The following is a 19,758-nucleotide window of genomic DNA, read 5'->3' as shown; positions in this document are numbered from 1 at the left end:
CGTGGCCCAATCACCACAACACCAGACACTACCACAAGAACAACACCGGGAAACACAGCAACAACGACCAGGTCCACCATGACAGAGAAAGCTCTAGGGAAACCCCCCCCCCCCCCATGGATCAGTTGTTAGGTGTAATGGTGCAGACCATGAACCTCGTCATGGAAATTATGAAGGAATTCAGGGAAGCCCAGAAGCAGAACACACAGATCCTCGTCGCCCTTCAGGCAACAGTCCAGCAGTCACTCCCCTCTGCGACTTCCTCAGTAGTATCAAAACCCCATCATGAATAGACGACCGAATATCAAAGGCCTGACAATGTGCGTTTTTAATGCAGACGGCATTGTTAATCAAGAGGTCGAGTACAGAGAACTCATGAAGGAGTTCTCCATCGACATATGCATAATGGGGGAAACCCACCTAAAACCGGGAATAAAAGCGACAGTTCCCAACTACGTTAGCTACCGTACAGACAGGCCAACCCAAGGTGGAGGAGTGGCCATATATGTAAAAAGAGGGATCCCCCACCACCAGGTATTCTTACCAGCTACCAACAAAATCGAAGCAGTGGCGGTGGAAGAAACCATTGCCACTGGACCCCTAACAATTGTTGCAGTCTACCGAGCCCCATATGACCAGATAGATGAGGGAGACATAGCTGCTCTAGGGCAAATTGAAGGCAAACCCATAATAGGGGGAGACTTCAATGCCAAACATCCTGATTGGAATTCTACAGTAACCTACAGAGCAGGCGCCAAACTGCAACAACTAGCGCGCACCCACCACTTCGAAACATGGGGTCCAGTCGAGCCCACACATTTTCCAAAAAATGGAGGCAGGCCCGACGTGTTAGATATAGCTCTCACTAGGAGGATCGCAGGGTTTGTGGCCGCAAGGACCATCAATAGAATGTCCTCCGACCACAACCCAGTGATTCTGGAGGTCGATGTGGGAGAATGGGTAGCATTCTCATGGTACCAGACGTCGTACAAACGTACAGGCTGGGAGCGATACCAAGAAACTGTCGCCTCTGATATCGCTCACGCTCCGCCACCTACTGCCGAAATAGTAGAACAAGCGCTACAAGGCCTAACAGGCACCATCTTGCAGGCAGCGGAAGAAGCCACCCCTCCACAAAGGGATGGCCCACCGCCGCAAATACAGCTCCCGGAACACTTCATAGCTCAAATTCGAGATAAGAACAGAGTGGCAAAAGAGTGGAAGGTCACCAGAAATCAGGCTACCAGGAGGCTGCTCAATTGTCTACAGAGAGAACTGAAGGTAGCGCTCAATGAGCACAGAAACCAGCAATGGCAAAGCCGCCTCACAGCTCTCAAAGTAGACGATCATACACTATGGCAAGCAACCAAACAGTGTACAAAAAGACGCGCTAGGATGCCGCCACTGCACAGCGAGCGCGGAATGGTCCACAGCCATGCTGGGAAGGCCAACGCCCTCGCCGAATCCTTCGAGAAGCAGTTCCAAGCGGCAAAACCCCAGGATGAAGTGCATGAAAAGGTAGTCAGTCGTCAACTGACTGTCTTTCTCAATGCCAAGGAGGACCCAGAGGACGAACCCATACTTCTTGCTCCCGAGGACGTGGCAGGAGTAATTAGGTCCCTCCTTACAAAAAATTCGCCAGGGCACGACAGTGTCACTAATCAGTTAGTCAAAAATCTCCCACCCAACAGCAATCGCACACCTCGCGAACGTCCTCAACGAGATTACTCGATTCCGTGAGTTCCCAGCTTACTGGAAACATGCGGAAGTGGTCACAGTACACAAACCAGGAAAAGACCCTCTATTCCCACAGCACTACAGGCCGATTAGCCTCTTGTCAACTCTCAGCAAGATCTATGAGCACCTCCTGCTAAAACCCATACAGGAATGTGTTAACAGAGAGCAGCTCCTGCCAGATTTCCAATTTGGGTTCCAGCAGAACCACTCTACCCCACAACAGGTCATGAGAGTGGTTGAAGCAGCCGCAGAAGGCTTCAATCACAGAGGCTACTGCGGGATAGTACTACTAGATGTAGCCAAAGCCTTTGACTCAGTATGGCATAGAGGGCTACTCTACAAGTTGTACATGCAAGGGTTCCCAGGGAGCACAGTTAAGCTGGTCAAAAGCTATCTCACGAATAGGACTTTCTCTGTCAAAGTAGAAACTGCCATCTCCACCAAAAGGCGTATTCATGTTGGGGTGCCACAGGGACCGGTCCTGGGGCCCGTTCTGTACAGTCTGTACGCTGCGGACACTCCAACAGCCCTCCTGGTGCGCACTGCATAGTACGCTGACGACACAGCCTTCTACACGAGAAATGCGAACAAGGACCTGATCATCCGTAGGCTACAAAGGGTTTTAGATGACACAGAAACTTGGGCCCATCGCTGGTGCATCACCATCAACTCTGTAAAGAAGCAGGCAATGCTGATTACCCACAGGATCGGAAGGTGCGAACCTCCTCACATCCCCCCCCCCTCCATCTTCACCTAAATGGAACCCTACTCCCCTGGCGCAGAACCGCCAAGTACCTTGGCGTAACCTTGGACTCTCGTCTCATGTGGAAACCCCACATAGACGAGGTCCACAGGTAGGTCTGCCCCAGAATGTCCATCCTACACCCAATCCTGAACTCAACCAGCTCCCTTCCATGCCCTGATCCGGCCAGTCATGGAATATGCATGCCCTGTCTGCGGATACGCAGTGAAGCAGCACCTGAACAAACTCCAGAGGCTGCAGAACCGCGCCCTCAGGAGGGCATTGCACTTACCCCTTGGATTCCCCATAGATGATCTGCATGCCGCAGCTGAAATTCCAGTCCTGAGAGAGCGTTTCCAAGATCTGGCAAGGGCTTTCTATGAAGGTTCTTCCAGATCGTGAAACGCCCTTATTCACTCCCTAGATCGGTATGACATGTCCTGCGATAAGCACAAGCGCCCTGTGACGATCTTCGACGATTAAGTCGAAGAGAAAATCCCAACACCCAATCCCTAATCCTGTTCCTTCCCATATAACACCAATCAAACCGCCTACCTCAGGCAAGTACCAGACACAGATAGAACAATCATCACATATCACAGACACCAAAAAAACTATAGAAAAATCACACACACAGGTTCACAGGGGAGTAAAAACCGAAAGGCTACAAACTCCCTCCTCACACTTCCCCAAAGAGGGGAAAATAAAAGATGAGAGCACGACTGAGGATATCCCGACACACACCCATGCACGCACTCCTCTGCTCGATTCGCTGCAGCCCACTTTGTTACTGCGTTCCCGCACGCCAACGCCACTAGCCCAACGCCATGCCGAGACGCAGGAATGGAGGAAGAGGCAAGAATGCTGCTGCTGTGGAGCTCCTGCTAAACGCAGTCGGGAGCAACGGTTGCGGCAACAACAAGAAGAAGCGGAAGATTGTGGCACAATTACAGTGCTATAAGTGTCAAAAGCTGGGGCACACAGTCAGGGAATGCGACGGCGTCGTTGCGTGCGTTAAGTGCAGGAAACCGCACGACACACGAAACTGCACCAAACCAAAGGGTATTGCTGCAGCGTGCGTAAATTTCGGTGGCTCGCACGCCGTAAACGCGCGCAGCTGCAGCTAGCTTAAGATGTGGAAGCAGCGGAAGTCGGCCACCATACACGAAGAGGTGGCCCAACAAGAAGAAAAGGTGGACACCCCGCCCTCCTGCCTTAGTAGGGGAAGCGGGCTGCGCCACAAAGACGACGTCGACGCCTTCCGCCAAGCACTGCGGGAAGCCAACGAGGACGCAATCACCGCGCTCAAATCCGCCATGGAGGAGGAGAGTGCGGCCCTGAGAGCGGTACTAGAAGAGACGCGCCAGGAGGTGACTCAACTAAGGGTCGCCTTGTACCTCGCGTCCCGCACGACGACGGACGTGGCACCGACCCCCACCAGACGCCTCAACAAAAACGACCGCCTCCCTGGCCGACGTGGCAACGCAGGTTCCTAGGGAGGTGGTCATGTAGTCGGGGAAAGCCGCCGACAACATGGAGACGCCCCCCTCGGAAGCAGTCGTCACCTCTGTCTCTGCAGAAACGCACATGACGCAGGAAATGCCAATGGAAACCGAGGGAGAAGAAGAAGACGAGCCGTTCGAGTGTCTCCCCCTCCCCAACAAGAACAGTGTGAGGGAGGTGCTCGCCAAGATCGCCGATTCCCTGCGAGATGGTAGTTACCCCCATCATGATCATCCTTACCCTTTCACAGTAGACAACCTCCCTCCTACCTCATAAACCTTATCCAGTCCACTGGGGGTGCGAACCCTTGAACCAGAAGATCCATGGGATGGAACTCGTCAGGCGTGCAGATCTGGAGCTCATAAACAAGCACCCGATCTTCGTGGACGAGTACTGGCGGTACATGACTGACCAAGCAGTCATGTACATTCAGCAACAGACGCCGCCAGTGGACTTCTCCAGCCTGAAGAAAATAGAATTCGGTCTGCCAGGAAACAGTAAGAAAAAGAACAAGAAGCCGCCGGAATCAGCCGGCAGATAAATTCCTTCATCCACAAAAACCAGAGGCCAATCCAAAAAGAGAAGAAAAACGTTCCCAGCAGAGCGGATTTCAGGATGAACAGCTCAACCAACTTAAACTCCTACACCTTGGGCCAAGCTAGGCCAGTCAGTAGAGTGAGTGAGTGAGTGAGTGAGTGAGTGAGTATCCCGACACTTCGCCTGAAGATAATGGAGACGCATTTCATCGAAACGTTGCTACGAGACACGATCCTACTCGGCTGACAACCCGTGAAGACTTCATATATGAAATTCGCCGAGAAAGCCTGCACTCGCAGGAATCTTCGGCATTTCAGGGCCATACTTAAGGGACCGATACTATGATAAGTGCGAGGGGATGGATCAGGATTGTAAAACGGGTTCCGAGTTTCACCCACTTGAGTCGGCGTAACTGCGTTGCAACATTTGCTTTATGGGAACCTGCGTTATCATGAAGCAACAGCACCCCTTGTCGCAAACGTATTCTTCATTCTCCGACGTATGTTTACCGGCGTTTGTCGTTCGGAAGCCAAGAAAAGAATAATAGCACGTTGGTCCTGTTTGGACAACGTAACCATAGTTCATAGTTCCGTATTTACGACACGCAAGTCAGAAATTCACGAATGCCACACTAATACCTTCCTTCATGTTGGTGCTGATACACATGCATCGGAGTGGCGCTGAGTTGCTTGTACGCAGCAGCAACGCTCTCAAGCGGAGACTTTTTGATCGTGTGTTATAGATCACAGGTAAACAAGTGTTCTGCTTTGGTCTTTTTTTCCATAATTTTTAAGTAATTGCGCATCGTACTTCTTAGCTATTGATAATTACTCCGGTAATTTTGGTAACATAGATTGGAGGTCAATCAATGTACACAAAAAAGGCTGGGATAATTTAATATTACAAGAACTGTTAAACGGTGACCAGTAGTGTCTTCGCGTTTCAGTATTGATGTGTGGACTTACTGGACTGCAGTCATCGACTACAGGAAATGAACCAGCTCACACGTCAAACGTTCTCCCATATCTTCATCTATGCATAGTCTGCAGTTCTTTGATTCTCAAAGGTTTTCCTATTTTCTTCCATTCGTTTCCATTAAATTGTTTGAGGATATGAACTGACCTTCCGTGTTAACCATTGTGGGGGTTACAGATCTCGCAGCAAGTTTTTAATGTATTTGATTTTTTTTTTCAGAGCGACATGATGTTTCCAAACATCCAGTAGTGCCTATAATAGTTGCAAGATGATATTGTCTGCCGATTCCGCTGCAGTGCACAAATATTATTATATGAATCGTTGATTGCTAAGTAAAATAACTGTACAGGCACGCAGAGATGAAGAGATTGGTGACAATGAGAAAAGACGGAAAGGCATCATAAAACGACACGAGAAGCTAGTGAAAATAAAAATATAAGCATAAATGAACCAAGATAAGTGGAAGGCGAATAATTAAGATGCAAACATACGAGGGTGAGTCAAATGAAAAACTTAAATTTTTTAAAAATATTAGTTATTGTGCAGAAGTAGTACAAAGCTGTATCACTTTTCAACATAATCTCCCCCACGCTCAATGCAAGTCCTCCAGCGCTTACAAAGTGCATAAATTCCTTTAGAAAAAAATTCTTTTGGTAGTCCGCGCAACCACTCATGCACCGCGTGGCGTACTACTTCATCAGAACGGAAGTTCTTTCCTCCCATTGCGTCTTTGAGTGGGCCAAACATATGAAGATCACTTGGAGCAAGGTCTGGTGAGTATGGTTGATGAGGAAGACACTCAAAATGCAGGTCTGTGTTTGTTGAAACTGTTGTACGTGCAGTGTGGGGACTTGAATTGTCATGTTGCAAAATGACACCTGCTGACAGCAATCCACATCGCTATGATTTGATTGCAAGCCGAAGATAATTTTTTATGAGATCTGTGTATGATGCACTGGTGACAGTGGTCCCTCTAGACATGTAATGCTCCAAAATGACGCCTTTTTCGTCCCAAAAGAGACTGAGCATAACCTTCCCAGCTGATGGTTCTGTTCGCAACTTCTTTGTTTCTCGTGATGAGGAATGGTGCCATTCCTTGCTCGCTCTCTCCGATTCCGGTTGGTGGAAGTGGACCCAGGTTTCGTCCCTGTAAAGATTCTTGCAAGGAAGCCATAACCTTCTCGTTCAAAGCGCCGAAGTAGTTCTTCACAAGCATCAACACCTCGTTTTCTCATTTCAGGAGTCAATTGCCGTGGCAGCCATCTTGCAGACACTCTGTAAAACAGAAGCACATCATGCACAATGTGGTGTGATGGCCCATGACTAGTCTGTAAACATGCTGCAATGTCATTCAGTGTCACTCTGTGGGTTTCCTTCAATATGGCTTCAACTGCTGCAATGTTCTGTGGAGTCTCAACTCTTCGTGTCTGACCTAGGCGAGGAGCAACTTCCACTGAAGTCACACCATTTGTGAACTTCCTACTCCATTCGTAAAATTGCTGCTGAGACAGACATGCATCACCGTACTGAACCTTTATTTGGCGATGAAGTTCAATAGGTTTCAAACCTTCACTACGCAAAAACCGAATAACAGAACGCTGTTCTTCCCTGGTGCATGTCGCAAGTGGGGCGGCCATCTTTATTCTGATACTGCGATGGTATGTGTGCATCTGCACTATGTTGCCACCTACAGGCCATTCTGCACGCTGTTTGTAGCACGCTTACCAAGTTGCAGGATAGCGGCGCGAAATTTCTATTTGTTATTACAAACTTAAGGTTTTCATTTGACTTACCCTTGTGTTACTGGCTTGAAGATTTGAAGCGGCAGTGGCCTTTGGGAAAGGTAGGTGTGAGATGGAGAGCAAAAACTAGTCTTTCACATGAGAATGTGTGTGAACAAGTGTTTTTATTTGATCAGACTGTATGGTGGTATACGACTAATATACGTGTTTCTATTAGTTAGGCAGCTTATCAAGACTAATACCAAAAGAGGAAGCAGATGACGAGCTATCGGTATCCAGTACGTTCAAATTTCGGGCTTGTTTCGCATGAGGTACTGAAAGTCTATAGAATTTCGATGACAATAGGGATGGCGTAGTTTAGGTATAGATCCTGAGGTGAGAATAGTGATCTAAAGAGAAACAAAGGATTTGCTATGTACGATACGATTGGTGCAGTCTTTGAAATAAATCTAGCCGCCAGACAGCCACCGCAAAGTTGAGTCATTTTCTTAAAGCGGTAATAATCTTGGCTGCCCCCATAATTTGAGGTTCGGACTGCTGCATAAACTGCCAACACTATAAGATCCGGAAAGTTTTGGATGAAGTATTGTACTCAGCGCCAGTTGTTACGGTAAATGTAGCACAGAGTAAACGCAAAGTCGAGTGCACCCCCTTCCCTACTTTTTTTAAACCATATTTCCTCGGCATGCTGAAAGTGTTTGGAAGTGCAAAGTAATTTAATTCACTTTATGACCAGCCAGTAATATCAAAACCTCCCAATAGCATTTTCACAAAAGAACTCCTGGACGTCTGTCCACCTCAGAACACTTTCCGCTCGATAGTCTGTGTTATTTGCTGCTGTCATCAGCCACTGACACTGGCATCAGGCCACCAAACGCCGGCTAACAGGAAGCTTCGTCCTACCAGCTGACTGCGACACATTGTGTTTACACCTGCTATCTACAGTGGATCTTCGAGCACTCGATTTAGTACGCACAGCATTATTTATTGTTGCAGTGTGCATTTTTTTGCGTGAAATACCTTCTATAAACCGAGTGCCGTAAGAACCGCGAAGTGACCGCTGTTAGGCCACATAGACCTATGACGTGAGGGTTTGTTGTTTGTGTTGATTTTTTTTTTACTGGCTAGTCAGAAAGCGAAATAATTCTCTTAGGGTATCCATCAGACTGATACATCTACATTATATACTCTGCTAGCCTCCAAGCGGTGTATGGCGCAGGGCACAATTCGCGCCAAATTTCCCCCCTTCTGTTCCACTCGCGGATCGCGCGAGGGAGAAAAGACTGTGTGGACGCCTCAGTACGAGTCCTAATCTCCCTTATCTTTGAATGGTGATCATTATGCGATTTGAAAGTTGGTGGTAATAATATATGCTCTACATCCTCGGCAAAGATCGGATTTCGGAATTTAGTGAGCAGCCCCTTCCGTTTAGCGTGTCGTCTATCTGCAAGTGGGTCCCACTTCAGACTTTTTATGAGATTTGTAACGCTCTCGCGATGGCTACATGTACCAGTCACGAATCTTGCCGCTCTTCTTTGGACCTTCTCAATCTCTTGAATCAGACCCAACTGGTAAGGGTCCCATACAGATGAACAATACTCTAAGACTGGACGAACTAACGTATTGTAAGCAATTTCCTTTGTTGAAGGACTGCATCGCTTCAGGATTCTACCCATAAACCGCTATCTAGAGCTCCTTTTGCCCGTTACTTGTGTAGTCTGATCATTCCATTTGAGATCATTTAGAATAGTCACATCCAGATTTTTGACCATGTTACCGCTTCCAAAGACTGGACATTTATTTTGTACTCTTAAAGTAATGGGGATTTTCGCCTTCTTCTACACAGTATGTAAAGTGTCAGGCAAATCCAACACCTTCCATGAAAACCCTGACATGATAAGCAAATCCAGTAGTATGTCACATAGCTCCGAATAAATCGTAACATTAAATTAACCAAAGTAATACGTGTAACGAGTGAGCAAATGGAATACCACAGACTAACACAAGAATGCCTAAATGCATGTCCTACCTTCCCACCGTGAGGCAAACGCAGTTCCGAGGGGAGAAACGAGGACAGAAGCCGAGAGCAGAACGTTGTTAAGCTAGAAGGCCCTACGATAAGGGACGGACTGGACACCCACGTCGCCAGCCTTCCTCTAAGACTACCACCAGCTGCAGGTTTTAGCGTGAGCCTTTTTCGCGTCCCTGTTACGTCTAGGACCACCCCCCAGCCCATGTTAGAAACTAGAGCCCTCCAGAAAAACAGTATAGATCTTACGATAACACAAAAAGGGCCACTACCACCAGCAAGTTTTAGCGTGAGACTTTTTCGCGTGCCTGTTACATTAGGACCATCCTCCAGCCCATGTTAAAAGATAGAGCCCTCCAGAAGAACAGTATAGATCTTACGATAACGCTAAAAGGACCACACCAGCTGCAGGTTTTTAGCGTGAGACTTTTCCGCGTCTCTGATACGTTGCAAACTTTAAAAACATTGCCCCACCACGAAAAGTGTAACGTTTCTCATTGGACGGACAGAATTTTTGTAGGCGGAGCTTAAGGTTAACATTGAGACCCTGACTGGTCAGATGAAACCACAGCCAGATAGTTTTTTTAAACCAACTTCGGTAAATTGTAGTAAGGAGAATTTAGAAGAGAGTTGCTTGCGAGATGGCGAGGTGAGCGGAGCTGTGCTGCCCGCCGCTGCCCTGACGCTGCCTAAACACCGACAAGGTAATGAACGCACGCGATGCCGCATTTTTGAGCGCGTAAGGCTTCACTCAGAACTGCAGAAGTCTCATCTGTTACACCTTTTTGCGTAATACTAGTGTCTATCGTTAATTAAAACTCATGGTGTTCACATTTGCCACTTGAAGAACAGATCTGAAACGCGATGATTTTTCTTTTATATAGTTATTGAGAAGCCACATCAGCCACTGTAATTTACAACAAGTTAGATAAGTAATTAAAGATAATTGAGAGTCACTGTTGACCATTTTGATAGTTTTCTCTTTTGTGAAACTTAAACCTAGATTGTAGATGTGATATGGCATAGGTATTCCTTCGATCCGTTGTAGAACTTGGAAACCCATTCAGGGAATATTCGTTCACATTTTTGTTGAACGCAGTTGGTTTTTACCATCCTGTATTACAACATTTCCTTTTATCTGTAGTGCAATTTATGAACGATGTTTTGAGAGTAGAATAAAATTTCCAATGGTAAACTTAACTGCTTTTTCGACGTTATTTTACCAGCTAACTAAAAATAGGAAAGCCTTGAACCCTATCCACTAAATTTAGTTAGTATTAAGATTCTTTTACAGGGAGTGAAGTGGAGCTGACGCTGAGATCATTTAGTATTTGGTTATATCATCGCGAGTCTCACTGAACTCTTCTGAATTCTACATGTCATGTGTGGTCTGGCGTCTCCTTACCAGCAACAGGTCCCAGGTTTAAACTAGTCAATTACCTAAAAAAACACGCTCAGAGCGTCGTTGCGCGAAAGTGGTAGGGAGACACGATATAGAACAAACAGGCACCACCATGAATGTTTAGAAGTAGGTTACACTTACTAATATTGAGAAATAACTGCCAGTCATTACACCACGCATTTATTTTCTGCAAATCTTTGATTTGTTCACAACTTTCCTGTGATACTACTTTCCTGTAGACTACAGCATCATCGGCAAACAGTCTAATGCCGCTGTCAGCACCATCAACCAGATCGTTTACGTAAATCGTAAAAAGCAGCGGACCTATTACGCTTGTTTCTGTTGAAGACACCCGATTCAGGACAACATACTGCTCTCTCTGTCCGTTAGAAAACTTTCTATCCAATCGCATATGTCATCGGATAGACTACAAGCGCTCACTTTTTGGAGCAAGTTTCATTGCGGAACTGAGTCGAACGCCTTTCGAAAGTCGAGAAGTATTGCTTCAACCTGGGAGCCGGTATCTAGAGCCTGTTGTATATCATGCTCAAAGAGGGCCAGCTGTGTCTCGCTTACCGCTGATTCCCAAAACCGTGCTGGTTTCTGCAGATGAGCTTCTCAGAGTCTAGAAATGTCATTATGTCTGAACACAAAATATGTTCCATGATGCTACAACAAATCGATGTCAGTGAAATTGGTCGGTAATTATGTTCATTCGATTTTCTACCATTTTTATAGATAGTTATGACCTGGGCCTTATTCCAGTCCCGTGGAACTTTCCGCTGTTTCAATTATCTCTGATAGATGGTGGATAAGAATGGTGCTATATTTGTAGCGTAGTCGACATATGATCTTACGGGGATACCGTCTGAGCCAGATGCCTTCCTGGCGTCTAGGGATCTTAATTGTTTTACAATCACAGATACACTAAACATTATGTCAGCCATCCTTGCGTTTGTTCGGTAATTGAAAGGGGGAATGGTGCTGCACTCCTTTACCGTAAACGAGTTTTTGAAAGCTAGGTTTAGAATTTGGGCCTTTTGTTTATCATCATCCGTTACAGTACCCCTACTATAAACAAGAGAAGACATTGAATTATTAGTAGCGTTCATAGATTTTACGTACAACCAAATTTTTTGGGGCTATTTTTAGAATCTGCAGATAAAATATCTACTTTCAAATTCGTTAAAAGAATGTCTTACTGAAAATACAGGCGAAATGATATTTAGAACAGAAGCAGGGGAGTTCATGGGTCAACGTCTCGACTTTTTTTTTACTGTAGTCGACATTCACCACTAGTCCACCAGCAGATAAAACTACACCACATAAAGTTTTACCACGCTTACTACTGACAAAACCTCTGCAAAATCCACGTCATACCACCACCATACCAGGTATGTGTGGAAATCCAGGACATCAAGCACACATACTTTCGATGCCATAGACACACAAGAGAATCACACTGGCTTTTTACGGAACTGATGAGCATGACACAAGAACTTTCATCGAATGTATAATCCCAGTCGTTGATAGCTTCACAAACGACTCACAAATGTCTGTACTAAATGTTGACAAGGGTGTTAAAATTGTTACCTTTAGTTTGGGTTTATATGTGTTTTATTTCACTTAATTAAGCACATCCCGTAGAGAAGATGACGCCCGCAGAGGATAGGGAGCCCTGTAAGTTTGGCTATACTGATGTGCCAAATTCCACCGCACCTCGAGTGGAAGGCAACATTCCTCCAGAATCTTCCACGTCTTAGAACGTTGCCAGTTTATGCAGAACGCCGAAGCTCATGTTCTGAGCCACCTTAAATCCGAAGACAAATTTAAGAATATGTGCCCTAACGTGTTTGTATGAAAATGGTAAACGTTACTGTTATGTATTTGCGCCATGTCAGAGACTAGAAGGTTGAGACTGGAACGACATCGAGTGATAACAATATCATACACTACGCCATTACTGGAAGCTGTAATGGTTCTTTATTTACGTGACCATTGCGGCACTCCAACCCCAGTACTCGACACCAGTAATATCGTACTACTTTTCTGCGAAGTAACAGACATTTTTGTGACAATATTCACATTTGGTTTTATTAATGTATAAGTACTCGATGTATCGATGTATTAGAGTGATATGGTTCTTGTGTGTATTCATTTCTGTGAGGCTGTCATAATCTTTGACTTACTTGTAACCGTTTCGGTGCGAATGCGTACAGGGCAGTCTTTGTTTCACTTTGCAGAAGTTAAGTTGTTATTTCGCTTTATAAGAGAACAGCCAAGTCTTGTTTGGTTAAAGTGGAAATTAAATATATGAAGATTGATACAAAACTGTTTTCTTGATGATGCGACAATTAAGAAGAAGTTTATGTGAATTTACAAGAAGTTTAATAAAAATGTGGATCGTGAACACCAAGTCAAAAAGTATTTCTACCATACCATACCATTCTTCTGGTCTGGGATTGTTTGATCATTAAGAATTTCCTGAAAAACGCATTTGTTAGGTCTTCAAATATTGCTAAAATACAGATCTGGAGCTTCTAGCAGTCAAAGTGGAATCACTCTAGAATCAACAAGTTGAGCCATAACACTTCGACGAAATCTACGTGGGAATCCATTCAAGATAAGTGCCAAAATTAATGACTTTTTTACAGTGACTTCATTATTTCCATTCTGACGATACCATCCATAGTCAATAACTTTGTTGTTGCCCGATAAAGCGAACATATGCTGCGTGGGTAACATTATTAATCTGATTTCTAAGCTAATTTACAAGTAGTGGTATTGTTGGAAAGCGAAATCCAAGATATCACAGAAAACTTGCGCGTAAGGCCCAAATGCAACGTCAAGAAGGTTAACTGAAAGGAAAGGAGAAGGGTGTTTCATCGTCACAGAAACCAATCGCTGGGTGATGACATAGTTGTTAAAGCTCAGGTACCGGCAGTGGGCATATATAGAGCAATTGACATGTCGATGCCTGTCAGGAGAGACACTTCTCGATGAGTATCTCACACCTGGACCGAGACGCTTCAGAAATTAAAATGTAAGACAGAAAGAGCCAGGAAGCTACATCAGAGTCGCATGATCCAGGAAGAAAGAAACCGAGGCTGAGTAGATACAAGTATGCAAAAAATCGTTTTTACGAAGAGTTTCGGAAAACAAAAATGGAACGATTAAAGTAATTCGTCGAGACTAACTATCCCAGGGGCATTTCATATAAAAATAGTATGGGAGAGAATATAGTCACCAACAGTGTTATCTACGCTCAAAAGGAATGGTGGGGCGGTAAAAGAAAGTTTGTAGCAGTCAACAGCCCTCCTAATGGGAACACTCCTTTCTGACTATGGAGAAAACAGCGGGGCAGAAAGTGAGAGTAGGTTATGTGAAATCTAATGGGAAGTCTGTAGACACGATAAAGCTGTGTATCCGTTTACAAAAGGAAAAATTAGACAATGTTAAGAGTGGAAAAGACCTCCAGGGTCGGATGGGATCCCGGTCGAAATAATACAAGCCTTCTGTGACCAATTACTTGCGTGAAGTGTACAAAGAGCGTCCCTTGCAAGGAAGGGCCGGTGCACATAGAAGAATGCTGAAATGTTGATAATCTGTAAAAGGCTAGATAAGGATACGATGATACCCAAATACTACAAACCAATTAGTCTTTTGATCGATCTCGGCAAGATGTTTGAAAGACTAGTTATGCAAGAGGTTCCAAGATCTCAGCGTGCTTGCTACAAGGGATGAGCCTTCACCAGTACTGATTTAGAAGGGGCAAGCCAACTGTAGTCGCTATTAACAAGGCGATCTCGCTAGCGATATTGCTGGCGCTTTCGATAGCCTATGACGGCCGTCTTTCTTTGGCCACCTTAAGGAGTTGGAGTGTCCATAGGAACTGTAAAACTGTCTGAGAAACTATTACCGCGGGAGACTTGCTTCTATAATAAGTCCAGGAAAGAAAATAACGAAGAAAATAGCCAAAGGCTGTTCTCAGGGATAAGTGTATGGCCTCAGGTTTTGGGATGCAGCATTGCAGCCAAAACTACATCAGTTACATGATAGCGGTAACGTAAGCAGAATTATAGAAGACAAAAGTAATACAACGCCCCATGGACTTGAAGGATGGTGTCGAAGTGTCAGATTGTCTAGTATCCCACAAAGTTGCGTACCTCTTGCTGAAAGGGAACTTAGCAAGTAACCCTAACATAAAATTAAACGATGTGACGGCGAGAGTAAGCACAGTAAAGAGGTATCTAGGGGTATTCCCGAACGCAGGCGTAACTTTTCAAATTTTATAGAGGAGGCAGGCAGAAAAGAGACCATAGTGATGAACAAAATTATAACCAGCGCAAAAAGGCAATTTCATCTTCTCCTGAAAACAGAATATCTCCGGTCTATATGAGCATCAATCGTAGGATGTGGTGCGACCGTTTCGGCTCAGATTTGCAGCTAGTGAAGCCAGTTTCATTAATAAAAAGAGTTCAGCAAGGGGTGTTACCAAGATTAACGGACGTCTACAGCATTACTCGAAATTATTCTCTGTTCGTAATTCTCGGCATATGTCCACTGGACTTGGAAATTAGGAAAAGGGAACCCTTCATTGTTTAGAGAAAGGCAACCAAATTGAAGTTGGAAGCATACTTGGAACTGAGGCCAACAAGAAAAAGTCAGTACAAGATGGCATATTAAAACAGTGGCAGAACTAATGGTCACTTTACGTACAGGAAGGAGAACATATGAATTTTTCCCTAACGTCAGAGAGGCATTAAAAATATTTTCTAACCCGTCGAGTGGGATGGTACATTACCTGATCGGTCACGTTCCGTATGCTACATATCCATAAAAAATCAAAAGACATTTGAATGATAGTTTCTCCTGCGGCAATGGGACACTCCAGAGCACACACTGTCGGACTGTAATTTTACAGAACGCTGCGGTTAATAACCGTCAGGCGTCGACGGCGTTATGTCCTAAAACAGCGTTGTTGAGCGAGTCAACCTGGCGCAGCTTAGACGATACTGTAGCCGCAGTATCCAGGAAAGCCAAGGAAGAGATCATAAAGCATTCAAATACATGTCACAATGCTGCCACCCTGTCTAGACAAGACACCGTGCACACGAAGAGAAGAAAATTGAGGTCGGCAACCACAATAGTTTCTCAAGAATTTACATTTCTTTGCTACAAGTATTCAAGGAGGAGTGGATTCGAAGAGGTAACAGTGAATCGTGAAATTGCTTGTTGTAGTAGAAACGCTGCTGTCGTGTGGCCCTACATCGAAGGAACCCGGCGAACAATTGCTGTTGATTGGGTTAGTATGAGGGCAGGTCCAGTAGCGGCAGCAACAGTCTACAGGTTAAATGAACCAAAATAAATGAACAAAAACAAAAAAAATGGTTCAAATGGCTCTGAGCACTATGGGACTTAACATCTGAGGTCATCAGTCCCCTAGACTTAAGGCTACTTAAACCTAACTAACCCAAGGACTTCACACACAACCATGCCCGAGGCAGGATGCGAACCTGCGACCGTAGCAGCAACGCGGTTCCGAACTGAAGCGCCTAGAACCGCACGGCCACAACGTCCGGCCGAACAAAAACAGAACAGATTCCGTAGTGCTGACAGTATCATTAGTAATGGGCAACTGGTTAAGGGTTTTATTGTAGTATTAGTTCTTATATTAATTACCAGAAATAATGAATTAATATATACTTTCAATATTATTGCATAGCCTTTTTTTAACTTCTGATATAATAGGGTGTAATTGTAAAGAATAAATAATATATTTGTAAATCATTTAAGGTTAAAAAGTAAGGTTGCCAAACGATGTATTGACATGTTGAGCTACAGGTTTGGTAGGTAATATTACCATATGTGTTAGAAAGTGTTTGTGTGGAACAATATACACCCAAAGGAAAAATCGAAAGAAACGAAGGAATTATCCGAAAGGGACGGAAATCGGTAGATGTGATGCACATGCCTTCATGTACAGACACACAAATGGTTACAAAGTTCAGGAAAACTCGATGATTTATACAAGAACAAGACGTTCAGAAGTCCGCTGCTCGTGGTCTCGCAGTAGCGTTCTCGCTTCCCGAGCACGGGATGCCGGATTCGATTCCCGGCGGGGTCAGGGATTTTTCCTGCCTCAAGATGACTGGGTGTTATTGTGTCATCATCATTCATCCCCAACACGGTCGGCGGAAGGCAATGGTAAACCACCTCCACTAGGACCTTGCCTAGTAAAGCGGTGCGGGTCTCCCGCATCGTTCCCCTATGCTCTGTACAGAAGCATGGGACTTCATTTCCATTTTCAAGACGTTCACAAACTGAGAAAGTTGGACCACCTCTCGCAAGCAGTTATTCGAATTGGCATTGATTGACGGAGTCTTTGGATGTCGTACTGAGGGACAACATGTCAAATTATGTGCAACTGGTGCATCGTCAAAATCCCGAGGTGGTTTGAAAAATGTGTGTGAAAATGTGTGCGATATCTTATGGGACTTAACTGCTAAGGTCATCAGTTCCTAAGGTCACACACTAGTTAACCTAAATTATCCTAAGGACACACACACACACACACACACACACACACACGCCCGAGGGAGGACTCGAACCTCCGCCGAGGCCAGCCGCACTGTCTATAACTGCAGCGTCTTAAAACACTCGGCTAATCCCGCGCGTAAGATGGTCGGAGGGGCCTGCCCTCCAGACGTTCTCAAGTGAGCAATAGCCAGACGACCTTGACGGCTAAGGTAGGATTTGACAAACAGGAAGAAAAGCAGTAGAAACCCTCATCATGTGCGGGCGGGCAAGCCCAGGATGGTTTGTCATGAAGCGGAACAAAACGAGGCTTAGAATATCGCCGACGTACAGCTGTGCTATGAGAGTGTCGCGGACGACAACCACAGGGGTCGTGCTATGAACAGAAATGCCATCCTAGACCATCACTCACTCCTACTTACCGGCCGCATGGCGGCCAACAATCATATTGGTATCCGACTGGCATCCGGGCATCTCCTGGCATGTCTTCGACCTACATCTCGTTGAGCGGAGTAGAATTGCCTTTAGCGATGAGTCCCGTTTCGAACTGAGCCCCGATTTCCGTCCCATTCGGGAGATTCCTTAATGGTTCGTCGTTTTTTGTCTTTAAGTGTATTTAGACAAATGGCAGTCTTAGTTTAGTAACAAATATTCGAGAGGTGAGCTACCGTTTTGGCGTGGCAGTTAAAAGCGCAGATTAATTTGTACGTAATTGTAGAGTGACCTCGTGTGCTTCGCCGAAATAATTTTCGCTCCCTCTCTACTTGTTCTCGGCAGCTACCAGGAGAACATGCAGAAGTTCTCGGCAGTTTTCCGCGAGCACCAGGCGACGTCGCTGGAGCGCGCCGTGTGGTGGGTGGAGTACGTGATCCGGCACCGCGGCGCGCCGCACCTGCGCAGCCTCTCGCTGGACCTGATGCCGTGGCAGACGCTGCTGCTCGACGTCGCCGCCGTAATCTTGCTAGCCGCGGCCGCCGCCGCCTTCCTCTCCTACAAAGTACTCACCTGGCTCTGCTGCAGCGTCTCCAAACCTCGGCACCCGAAATGAAAAGTGCACGGTTCTTCCGGTCTCTCGGGAACACGCATCGTCATCGAACGGAGAAGACTAAGCGCAAGTAGCGTGACGGGAATACTATTTATTATAAAATGTATTGTCTCCACGTTCGTTGAATAAATGTTCAGTTAATGTACAAATGGCTTCTGAAATGGTCCTATCTTCTTCCTCTTTACTGAACTCTCATTCGGGAGGACGGGTCAATCCCGCGTCTGGCCATCCTGATTTAGGTTTTCCGTGAATTCCCTAAAATCGCTCCAGGCAAATGCCGAGATGGTTCCTTTCAAAGGGCACGGCCGACTTCCTTCCCTGTCCTTTCCTAATCCGATGAGACCGATGACCGCGCTGTTTGGTCTCTTCCCCCAAACAATCCAATCCAATTTTCTTCACTCTGATCCATTCCGGTTTACTACTGCTGTTCCGTGAAGTTTGTTTATGATAAAGCTGCAGGGACAGTCATTCGGCTACGTGTTCTATAATGATTTTCACAGTATACTGTAAGTAAACACGCAGCTGATACCCTCCGCCACCTTGCCAAATAGCTTGTAAAATTTAAAAGTGCCTTGCTGCACGTAGCACGTACAAGTTCTGTAGCGAAACGTTCGTTAAAACTCCTCGTGAACTACTAGGAGTAAAGTGCCACACACCTCTCCATTTAATCCAACCCGTAGGCAGTCTGTTTCTGTCGTGAGCTAATTTATCTCTTATGTTACCTGGTAGATAGAGCCTACCTCTAAGAAAGATTGGCTGAGATCACAGGTACAGGACACAAGCACACTCCAATCACATACAAAATAAATACATATGAGTGAGAGGCACAAAGGAACACAATACCTACAAATATTATTTGGCAAGAGCTGCTGTAACAATAAATATCTCTGATTAGTGTTTGCTATTGAAAATGGATATGACTGCAGGCAGTACAACTTTGCTATAAGGAAACGTCTTTAACAAAGTAAGTAAAGTTGATGTGTATTGGATTACTATTGATAGAAATTAAGATCTGTTAGAATTTAGAATGTTCTTGTCGGAAACCAATTATTAAACGGTGCAATCAACAGACAAGTAAATGATTTCTAATTGGAATAAAGTTGATGTCAGCACTGAAAAATGAGTGACGAAGTGGCTTGAAATGTCGCAGCCGTAACAAATTCCATTTCAAGTCGTTGTTAAGTAATTGCAAAGGACTATTGTTTCACAAGCACTACCTGTAATAACGCGAGTTCACAGCATCAGCAGAACGAAGTTCTTCAATATGTATCCCTAGTGTCTTCAAAATATCGTTACTCAAATTATAACCGTTAGCTCAACACACTTTTGTGGGACAACTACTTAAAGTTCTGACATTGAAATTGCCCTTAACAGCACAAATACAGTTTTTGTTTGAGATGTTAATGAAGGAGAACTTAAATGGTAAACTGAAACCTGCCGTGAACCTATCAAACTCTCTCTACTAATATTTGTCTATCGACATTTATTTGTATTGATGCTTCACAGAAA

The 19,758-nt window shown here is 45.1% G+C and overlaps 1 protein-coding gene across 2 annotated transcripts in view; it reads left to right on the top strand.

The window, feature by feature from the left end:
- LOC126354982 (UDP-glucosyltransferase 2-like) overlaps positions 1-18,398 on the top strand; it is a 142,412-nt gene extending 124,014 nt beyond the window's left edge. The window contains exon 7 of one of the 2 annotated variants that reach the window (XM_050005067.1): positions 17,982-18,398. In XM_050005067.1, coding sequence (XP_049861024.1) covers positions 17,982-18,252 — 271 coding nt within the window. In that variant the 3' untranslated portion in view covers positions 18,253-18,398. The remainder of the gene's footprint in view (positions 1-17,981) is intronic. The other variant, XM_050005068.1, reaches the window with a different exon arrangement.
- Positions 18,399-19,758: the final 1,360 nt, after the last annotated feature.

This window comes from Schistocerca gregaria, chromosome 3 (genome assembly GCF_023897955.1).
Source record: "Schistocerca gregaria isolate iqSchGreg1 chromosome 3, iqSchGreg1.2, whole genome shotgun sequence".
In the NCBI taxonomy this organism is placed as follows: Eukaryota; Metazoa; Arthropoda; class Insecta; order Orthoptera; family Acrididae; genus Schistocerca; species Schistocerca gregaria.
This window is presented reverse-complemented; position numbering and strand designations above follow the sequence as displayed.